At 44.8% G+C, this 11,407-nt stretch overlaps 1 protein-coding gene across 1 annotated transcript; it reads left to right on the top strand.

Moving 5' to 3' along the window:
* The first annotated feature begins 1,863 nt into the window (after positions 1 to 1,863).
* On the top strand, positions 1,864 to 9,672 carry LOC123483132 (urokinase plasminogen activator surface receptor-like). The gene is made up of 6 exons (XM_045212628.1): positions 1,864 to 1,921; positions 4,823 to 4,850; positions 5,264 to 5,380; positions 5,513 to 5,653; positions 5,990 to 6,100; positions 8,782 to 9,672. Exons 1-6 carry the CDS (start codon positions 1,904 to 1,906, stop codon positions 8,982 to 8,984), a joined length of 618 nt encoding a protein of 205 aa, XP_045068563.1. The 5' UTR covers positions 1,864 to 1,903; the 3' UTR covers positions 8,985 to 9,672.
* The last annotated feature ends 1,735 nt before the right edge of the window (positions 9,673 to 11,407 follow it).

Genomic DNA, 11,407 nt, shown 5'->3' on the forward strand with positions numbered 1-11,407 from the left:
GCGTCCTTCCTAACTCAGTTGCCGGAGAGGAATGAAACCGCTCGGGGATTTCACCATGAGGCCAATGGTGACTTCAAAACAGTTACAGAGTTTAATGGCTGTGATAGGATAAAAATTTGAGTTATTCCACAATACTAATCTAATTGACAGAGGGAAAAGAAGGAAGCCTGTACAGAATAAAAAATATTTCAAAACATGCATCCTGTTTGCAACAAGGCACCAAAGTAATAATGCAAAAAAAATGTGGCAAAGCATTTAACTTATTATTCTGAATACAAAGTGTTTTATTTGGGGCAAATCCAATTCAACAAATTACTGATTAACACTCTCCGTATTTGCAAGCATAGTGGTGGCTGCATCATGATATGGGTATGCTTGTAATCGTTAAGGACTGGGGAGTTTTTCAGGATAAAAAAGAAACGGAATGGAGCTAAGCACAGGCAAAATCCTAGAGGAATACCTGGTTCAGTCTGCTTTCCACCAGACACCAGGAGATTAATTCACCTTTCAGCAGGACAATAACCTAAAACACAAGGCCAACTGGAGTTGCTTACCAAGAAGACAGTGAATGTTCCTGAGTGGCCGAGTTACAGTTTTGACTTAAATCAACTTGAAAATCTATGGCAAGACCTGAAAATGGTTGTCCAAAAATGATCAACAACCAGTTTGACAGAGATTTAAGAATTTTAAAAATAATAAAGGGCAAATATTGGACCCATGGAAATGAATTTGGTCAGACATTGATCACGCAAACAGATTTTTTTTATTTGTGGCATGGCGTCAGTGAGATTCAGGTGTGTTCAATTTGTGGGCGTGGCCATCACACCTGAACACACTTAAAAAGATAGAGGATAAAGAGAATGTGTTTGACGTTGAGAACGGAATGTATACTGTATGTTTTTCAATAACATTGTTAAAATGTTCTTTGAACGTTACTAATGTTTTCTTGTGGTTTTTATAGAAAGGTTTCTTAATGTTCTGAGAACATTACTTTAAATAGAGCCATGAGGAAAACCTGCAGAAAACGTTATACTGAAGTACTGAAATTCCAACAGAATAACTTTTTTTCAGGAAGGCACTTAATACTGCAAAAAGGCCAAAATGCAAAGCGTTACATTTGGGTCAAAGCCAACACAACATTTCATTGAATAACCCTCCAAATGTCCAAGCATGGTGATGGCTGTATCCTCTTATGGCTGTCATTGGCATGGAGCAGAGGAGTTTTGTCAGGATCAAATGGCAGGTATGGAGTGAAGCAAAGGCAAGGTCTTAGGCCTGCTTCAGTCTGCTTGAGACCTGACACTGGGAGAGAAAACAGTTTCTTACCAAGTCAAGACAGTGGAAACTCCTGAGTGTGACTAGGATTTAACTCCTTTTTATTTTAGTGTTTGCTGTTATTAAATCAGTGTTTTCTCATCGCCAATGACAAAGGACAGATTTCATTACAGGAAATACAACAGCATACATAAAAATGAATAAAAGTCCTATTCACAATGGGGCTGTCACATTTTTGACTGCAATGATCCGCAAAGTGTGCAAAGTTGGTGGAAGCCTATCCAAAAAGAAAATAATATTTATTTGACATTTATTTTTTATTTTGAAATTGTGAAGGTTTTGCAGAACATGGAGCATTGAAACAAGTTCATGAATTTTAATTCCAGGATGTAAGACCACAGAAAACAAAATGTGAAAATTCTAAAAACAAGTTGCCACATTCTACAAATGGTATGTGTTGCAACAGAACACTGTATTCAAAGCTCAGTTATTGAACAGTGGATTTCGATAGCTCTGTGAGTGTGTGAATGCTTCTAGACAAAACATGCCACACCTCTAAATGATCACAGATAAATGCTGTAACTCGACACACCCTATATCATTTCACCTCCTTCAGCTCCAAGTCAAAATGCACCTTATTGTAACCATCCTGTCACGATCGTCTGAAGGAGGAGACCAATGCGCAGCGTTGCGAGTGAACATGATGACTTTAATAATCAAAGCACGTAACTACAAAACAAAATGACGAAACGTGAAGTCCAACAGTACATAGACTAAACAGGAACACGGAAACAATACCTTAACTTGGAACAATAACCCACAACCCACAGGAGAAAACACACAGAATATATATGGCTCCCAATCAGAGATAACGAGCCGACAGCTGACACTCGTTACCTCCGATTGGGAGTCATAGACCAATCACCACTAGACACAAAACAAATGAAACTCACCCAACCCAACACCACCAAATGAAATACACCCTAGCTCTAACACACAGTCCCGGAGCCAGAGTGTGACAGTACCCCCTAAAGGTGCGCACTCCGGGCGCACCAGCATACAGTCTAGGGGAGGGTCTGGGTGGGCGTCTGTCCCCGGTGGCGGCTCTGGCCCCCGGTCGTGATCCCCACCCCACCGCAGTCACAACCTGCTTCGGTAGCCTCCTCCCAATGACCACCCCCCAACTAAACCCCACAGGATTAAGGGGCAGCCCTGGACTAAGAGGCATCACCGGACTCAGGGGCAGCACCGGACTAAGGGGCAGCACCGGACTAAGGGGCAGCACCGGGCTAAGGGGCAGCACCGGGCTAAGGGGCAGCACCGGACTAAGGGGCAGCACCGGGCTAAGGGGCAGCACCGGACTAAGGGGCAGCACCGGCCTAAGGGGCAGCACCGGACTAAGGGGCAGCACCGGGCTAAGGGGCAGTACCGGACTAAGGGGCAGCTCCGGACTGAAAGGCGGATCCTGGCTGGCTGGCTCTGGCGGATCCTGGCTGGCTGGCGGATCCGGGCTGGACGGCTCTGGCGGATCCGGGCTGGACGGCTCTGGCGGATCCGGGCTGGACGGCTCTGGCGGATCCGGGCTGGACGGCTCTGGCGAATCCGGCCTGGACGGCTCTGGCGGATCCTGGCTGGACGGCTCTGGCGGATCCTGGCTGGACGGCTCTGGCGGATCCTGGCTGGACGGCTCTGGCGGATCCTGGCTGGACGGCTCTGGCGGATCCTGGCTGGACGGCTCTGGCGGATCCTGGCTGGACGGCTCTGGCGGATCCTGGCTGGACGGCTCTGGCGGATCCTGGCTGAACGGCTCTGGCGGATCCCGGCTGAACGGCTCTGGCGGATCCTGGCTGGACGGCTCTGGCGGATCCTGGCTGGACGGCTCTGGCGGATCCTGGCTGAACGGCTCTGGCGGTTCCTGGCTGGACGGCTCTGGCGGAACCTGGCTGGACGGCTCTGGCGGATCCGGCTGCTCGTGGCTGGCTGACGGATCTGGCTGCTCATGGCTGGCTGACGGATCTGGCTGCTCATGGCTGGCTGACGGATCTGGCTGCTCATGGCTGGCTGACGGATCTGGCTGCTCGTGGCTGGCTGACGGATCTGGCTGCTCATGGCTGGCTGGACGGATCTGGCTGCTCATGGCTGGCTGACGGATCTGGCTGCTCATGGCTGGCTGACGGATCTGGCTGCTCGCGGCTGGCTGGACGGATCTGGCTGCTCATGGTTGGCTGGACGGATCTGGCTGCTCATGGTTGGCTGACGGATCTGGCTGCTCATGGCTGGCTGACGGATCTGGCTGCTCATGGCTGGCTGACGGATCTGGCTGCTCATGGCTGGCTGACGGATCTGGCTGCTCATGGCTGGCTGACGGATCTGGCTGCTCATGGTTGGCTGACGGATCTGGCTGCTCATGGCTGGCTGACGGTGCTGGCTGGGCGGCTGGCGGTGGAGGCGGACCCCAGCCTCGGAGAGTGGTCATCACCTCCCAGCAGGGCGGCTCCCATCCGCATGAGCCGCTCCTGCCCGTCACGAACCCGAGCCTCCAGTCCAGCATAGGCTGCGTCGGCTCCTGCTGATTCCATAGCAGGTGTATGATTCTGTCTGGCAGAAGGCTCTAGCGGCTCCGGTCTGGCGGACGGCTCTGAAGGAACAGGCCGGGCTGGGCTGGTGACGCACCCCGTAGGATACGTGCTTGGAGCAGGAACAGGCCGGTCCGTACCGGGAACACACACCACTGGCCTCAACCGAGGATCAGGAACGGGCCGGACCGGACTGGCAACACACATCAGTCCTTCACGCCGTGCCACACACACTTCCCCTCCTTCTACTCGCCACTGGCTCCCGTGACTCGTTAGCCTTCTCTCCTTTTCTCCCTGTGGCAGCCTCCTGCTGCCCAGTCGCCCAAGCCATGTGCCCCCCAAAATTTCTTGGGGTTGCCTCTCGTCCACAGGCCTCCAGCCTCGCCTTCTTGCTGCCTCCTCATACCACCTCCTCTCGGCTTTGGCTGCCTCCAGCTCTTCACGAGGGCGGTGATATTCCTCTGGTTGTGCCCAAGGACCCTTTCCAGCCCGAATCTCCTCCCATGTCCAAAAATCCTTAGGAGGCGTCCATAACTCCTGTGTAGGTAGGTCCTGTTGCCGCTTGTTACGCTGCTTGGTCCTTTTATGGTGGGTTATTCTGTCACGATCGTCTGAAGGAGGAGACCAATGCGCAGCGTTGCGAGTGAACATGATGACTTTAATAATCAAAGCACGTAACTACAAAACAAAATGACGAAACGTGAAGTCCAACAGTACATAGACTAAACAGGAACACGGAAACAATACCTTAACTTGGAACAATAACCCACAACCCACAGGAGAAAACACACAGAATATATATGGCTCCCAATCAGAGATAACGAGCCGACAGCTGACACTCGTTACCTCCGATTGGGAGTCATAGACCAATCACCACTAGACACAAAACAAATGAAACTCACCCAACCCAACACCACCAAATGAAATACACCCTAGCTCTAACACACAGTCCCGGAGCCAGAGTGTGACACATCCTCGTGAGTGTGCTTCTTCACAAAGGTAAGAGGACTATCTAGGCCATAGCCTACGGTTAACATGCATTTCGATTCTAATTTATTTTAAATGTCAAAATAGTACACAAAGAAAATCTCTAAATATGGCTATGGCCCATATCATTTTTGTATTACTTAGGCTACCTTTGGCTGCATTTGGATTAATTCTGCTTTGAAGATCAAGTTCAGCAATTATTATACTTTCTTTTGCAATTTCAGTTTAGCCTATAGCCCGCAGTTTAGAACTATAATGAAGAAGAAATAAATATATAACTTCAACAGCATTGATCAATTTACCTTTTGAATGACAAACGCATTTCAGCCAAATAAAAAAGGGTCCACGTTTTAGTCTATTATATCCCTGATAATTTATGAAAATAATTTCAAATAATGGGATGCTGTAACTTTTCACCTTCTCAGCATATTCACTCAAGTGCTTTGAGTGCACACCAGGACAATCGGGAACATGCACGGACAAGCAGATTGACTGTCCTAATCCAACCCAATGTGGAAACACGCGGATTACATCCTATATGGGTAAATTAATGGCAGGTTCATTTAGCTCATAAATGTTAGCCTAACGATAAAACAAATATTCTGGTTCATTTTATTACGTTTTTTTACCTGTATGTTTTTTTTCTTGACTCGACCTCTTCTTTCCATTTCCAGGCGATACAAAATTAGTAGATGTCAACGCGAAGTCTTGCGCGGTGCCAACTGAGAGTTTCAGTGTCAATTTCGGAATCTCGCGCACTACGTTCGCCAGCAAATGCTGCAATACGGACCTCTGCAACTCCCAAAGCGTCCCTGGTAACTATCTCAATGAGAATGTATAGGCTATGTTAGTTTATAATCAATGCTACTATTAAAACATTCGATTTGATAGCATGTTGAAAGGTTGAATTGAAATTAATCATTTTAATTGATAGTTCTATGAGGAAAGTTTGAGTTGCTGAATTAGACTAACTCAATTCTTAAATTGAAATACAACCAACCGATTTATTTAGCATAATTATTTAATGGCTGCCAAGTGTTTTCAACATAGAGGAATACTCGAAATAGGCGATTATAAGGAATAGAATTAATCTATTTTGATTTTGGTTTGTGGTGAGGTGGAAGTGAAAAGTGCAATCACTTATCCTGTAGAGTCCACTAAACCCACTCCTAATGGCAAGAAGTGCTTCACCTGTACCGGAACGGACTGCACGAGCGCTCTGAGCTGCTTGGGAGACGAGGACCGCTGCATCTCAACATCAGGTAGTGTGTCAGATTTATGGCTCACCGTTACCTGCACATTCTTTACATTCCTAAAGCCTATTTATTTAGTCTCTCAGACTGGTCTCATAGACTAGACATAACATAGTAAACGTAAATCCGGGACACTCAAATTAGTATGATATGTTATGTTTGGTTTAGTTACATCAGATAGAAGGTTAATTAAGGCAAAAACGTAAGGAGGGTGGTTGGTCAGAGTGGATGGGTGGGCATATAATGCTAATGTCTAGCAACCCAAAGGTTGCATGTTTGTATCTCATACAACTTTAGCGTTTTAGATCCATTCCCCTAACTTTTTAGATAACCCTTGCCCTAACTTCTAACCTTAACCCTAACCGCTAACACGAACCCTTACTGCTAGCTAATGTTAGCGTTAACCATCTAGCCACATAGCTAATGTTAGCAACAAATATTTTGGAATTGAAATCAAATAAAATTGTATTGGTCACATACACGTGTTTAGCAGATGTTATTGTGGGTGAAGCGAAATGCTTGTGCTTCTAGATCCGACAGTGCAGTAATATCTAATAAGTAATACCTAACAATTTCATAACATATACCCAATACACACAAATCTAAGTAAGGAATTAATTAAGAATATATACATATATGGACGAGCGATGTCAGAGCGGCATGGACTAAGATACAGTAGAATAGTATAGAATACAGTTTATACATATGAGATGAGTAATGCAAGATTTGTAAACATTATTAAAGTGGCTAGCGTTCCATTTCTTAAAGTGGCCAGTAATTTCTAGTCAATGTCCATAGGCAGCAGCCTCTAATGTGCTAGTGATGACTGTTTAACAGTCTGATGGCCTTAAGATAGAAGCTGTTTTTCAGTCTCTCGGTCCCAGCTTTGATGCACCTGTACTGACCTCGCCTTCTGGATGATAGCGGGGTGAACAGGCAATGGCTCGGGAGGTTGATGTCCTTGATGATCTTTTTGGCATTCCTGTGACATCGGGTGCTGTAGGTGTCCTGGAGGGCGGGTAGTTTGCCCCCGGACCTCGAGCTTAATGATGAGCTTGGAGGGTACTATGGTGTTGAATGCTGAGCTATAGTCAATGAACAGCATTCTTACATAGGTAATCCTCTTGTCCAGATTGGATAGGGCAGTGTGCAGAGTGATGGCGATTGCATCGTCTGTGGATCTGTTGGGGCGGAAAACAAATTGAAGTGGGTCTAGGGTGACAGGTAAGGTAGAGGTGATATGATCCTTGACTAGTCTCTCAAAGCACTCCATGATGACAGAGGTGAGTGCAACGGGGCGATAGTTGTTTAGTTCAGTTACCTTTGCTTTCTTGGGTACAGGAACAATGGTGGCCATCTTGAAGCATGTGGGGACAGCAGACTGGGATAGGGAGAGATTGAATATGTCTGTAAACACACCAGCCAGCTGGTCCATGCATGCTCTGAGGACGCGGCTAGCGGGCCGCGTCGGTGGAACTGTGTTATCCTCAAAGCGGGCGAAGAAGGTGTTTAGCTTGTCCGGAAGCAAGACGTCGGTCTCGGCAACGTGGCTGGTTTTCCTTTTGTAGTCTGTGTTTGTCTGTAGACCTTGCCACATACATCTCGTATCTGAGCCGTTGAATTGCAACTCCACTTTGTCTCTATACTGACGTTTTGCTTGTTTGATTGCCTTGCGGAGTGAATAACTACACTGTTTGTATTCTGCCATATTCCTAGTCACCTTGCCATGGTTAATTCGTAACTTATCTTACATTTTGCAATTTGTAACATATCATATGAATTGTAATTCGTAACATATCATACGAAATGGATGATGGACATCCACAAATTAATACATACAATACGAAATGTAACATATCATACTAAATGGAGTTCCCAGAATTTACTTACAGAATAATACGAAATGCTCTGAGACCACGTTGCAGAGTCTGCACATCTCATATGTATGATAACATGCTTACTCTGAGGAATTATTTATATTCTGTGTGTTTATATAGTCCTGGCCTCTGATAGCATGCAGTTACCCTGAGCAAGTAATAACTGAATGTAGAGTATTTTAATTGAATGTGTCCTGCAGCACTGCAATGAAAAGTTTTCCAATCTCCAAATAAACCTCCAACCCGTTGCATAACTGCAGCAACATAATTACCCCATGGCCCGACGTTTTAATTACGCCATGTGGTGATGTATCTTGGCTGTCAGTCAAACTCCTTAAAAGTGAAACTAACATGTAAGTTAAGGCATTCATTGCCAATGGTTAAGGTTAGGGCTAAGGTTAGGGATAGGGTTAAACTTAAGTTTAGACATTAATTCAGAGTGGTTAAGTTAAGGGTTAAGGTTTGGGAAAGGCTTAAAACAAAAAAACAAAAATCAAGTGCCTAGCACTGGGATTGAACACGCAACCCTCTGAGCCAGAGACTGCGGCTTAAACGGCCTATCCCCCATCACAACAACCTAGCAAGCGTACTAGATGGTAATAGGTGCTCACATTGCCCCTAGTGGACAGTATAGCTTCACATTTCGCCAGGTCCAAATGTAATCTGGTACCTACAGATTCAGCACCCCCTGGAGTATTCCATAAGAGAATGGGCTGAAAGTTTTATCCAATGTGCACTTATCAGGACTTGACTGGACTTGCGAAGCATTGAGTCTTGTGAATATCAGTAACATTGTATTTTGTGTGCTGCTAGTGAACACGGGTGGCAAGAAGATGACAATGAAGGGATGTGCCTCCAAGAGAATCTGTGTGGGAGAAGTGTCAGGAGCTCTGGGGCCCGCCATGGGCGTGGACATGAAGTGCTGCGAGGGCAACCTGTGTAACAACGCCCAGAGCATCGGACTGAGCCTCCTGCTCCTGGTGACATCCATGGTCTCTGTCGCCCTGTTCCACTGAGGGGCACCGTGCATTCACCTCCTCTCCTCTCCTCTCCTGGCCATGGCCTCGTTCTGTTTACTAGTTCCATCGTATTTGGAACCTCCCTGTCATTTTACACCCCCACCCCATCTCCCCACTCCCCAGCTCCAGTCTCCACTATTCACATGTTGTGTGTGTTAATAATGGATGTTATTGAATAGCCCCTTTCACTAGACGCTCCCTTGGGGCTTCACATTGTGTAGGGTTAACTAAACCTCTCCACCTCCACTAGCGTAATGCTGCAGCCACCTGTGGAATGCACTATAGACATTTCATTTTAGGGACAGCTCTCGCAAAAAAACACACCCACAACAACCCACACCCACAACTACATCCATCCCATAACCCCTACACACACCCACACCTGTCCTCTTCTCTCCTCAATGTCCTATGAGTCAGTGAGGCATGGATGTTTGGTGAGGCATCTGCCAATCTAAACAAGTGTTGTACATTGCTTGAAATCATTGGCATTGCTAGCTTTCACATGTTGCTAACATTCAGAATAATGTAAAAAAGGCTATTGAATCCCATTTTTAACCTGGCAGAAATATACTTCAAATGAAATATGTCACTGGATGTGTACGGTGTTATTGTATTTGCTATGCCTAATTGATGAACAAGATGAATTCTACAAATTAAAAAGATTAAAAGTATATGAATTACTGTATAGATTATCTGACTCTTTATTCTCACAACCTCCTGCTTCCAAGTCCAATGAGGCAATGAATAAAAATAAAATAAATTCCACAATATTATTTACAAGATTTAGTTGAGGTTTAGGATGTAGTGAATGGTTTGTCCCAAATACAAGGCTTTCAGTTTTTGAAATACTTATAACTATCTTATTACTTGCCACCCATTCTAAAACTGACTGCAGCTCTTTGTTAAGTGTTGCAGTGATTTTACTTGCAGGGGTAGCTGATTTGCATAATAATGAGTCATCAGCATACATAGACACACATGCTTTACTCAGTGCCACTGGCAGGTCATTAGTAAATATTGAGAAAAGTAAGCGGCATAGAAATCTGCCCTGGGGAATGCCCTCCTTGACCTGGATTATGTTAGAGAGTTTTCCATTAACATGCTATTTACAGAAAGTTATGGCTTGAGCAACTTATTTACAAGTAATAGCTTTGAGAACTGTGCACCATTGGCATTTTGTCAGGAGTTGCTATGGTAGGTGTGGTGTGGAATCAGGCGCAGGAGGCGGAAGTAAAGTCCAACAAAAATACTTTAGTAGATATCACAATAAATATCCAAAACCAGCCCAGAGGCGAGAAAAGCGCGCACAGGCGTATACAAACGGGCGCAATCAACAAGTGCGTAATCTACTCCTAAAACACAAACAAGGAGGAAAGCACAAAATAGCGCACCAAAATACATGCAGCGCAGCAACACGACATGGAACAATTACACACAACACCTAACTAACAACAAGGAAACTAAATAGGGTGCTAATTGAGACATAACACAAAACAGGTGTGACAAACAGACAAAACCAATCAAACAAGAAACATAGAGCGGTGGCAGCTAGTACTCCGGAGACGACGACCGCCGAAACCTGCCCGAACAAGGAGGAGGGGCCACCTCGGCCGAAACCGTGACACATTTCACACTTTAGTTGATCACATTACGGTAACACATTTACATTTCAATAAAATGTGTAATGCGTAATGTGTAATTAATAGTACAACATTGTTCAGTTTTAAAATGAACATCAAAACATTTGAATAAGCTAAATATGAGGAACAATATCATATTATATATCAAGACTTCAGCTGCAGAAAAGGATGATGGGAAATATGCAATTTTTTGTGCACATGTGTTTTTGAAAGTATACCGTACCTATATTTTGTGGACATTTAAGTTAAATATACTTTTTTGAAATATATGAAAGATATGAAAAAGGATACTCTCAGGATGCATGTTCCTCAGCTGTGCAATAAACAATCGTCATCATTGTCAACTTTCTCTGCACTCTTCTGAACAGCAATTCAGAAAATACTTCAAAACTCATTATTGGCAATGAAACTAAAGTGCCTTGCAAAAGTATTCACACCCCTTGGATTTATTCACATTTTGTTGTTACAAAGTGGAATTAAAATGGATTTAATTGTCATTTTTTGTCAACAATCTACATCAAATACTCTATCAAAGTGGAAGATTTCTATAATTGTTTTGGAAAAGATTGATAGAAATGAAATAACTAAAATACAGTCGTTGCATAAGTATTCAGCTCCCTGAGTCAATACATGCTAGAAACATTGTTGGCAGCGATTACAGTGGGGAGTCTTCTTGGGTAAGTCTCTAAGAGCTTTACACACCTGGATTGTGCAATATTAGCCCTTTAATATTTTCATAATTCTTCAAGTTCTGTCAAGATGTTGGTGCTCATGGCTAAA

Source organism: Coregonus clupeaformis, unplaced genomic scaffold, assembly GCF_020615455.1.
Source record: "Coregonus clupeaformis isolate EN_2021a unplaced genomic scaffold, ASM2061545v1 scaf0033, whole genome shotgun sequence".
Classification (NCBI taxonomy): Eukaryota; Metazoa; Chordata; class Actinopteri; order Salmoniformes; family Salmonidae; genus Coregonus; species Coregonus clupeaformis.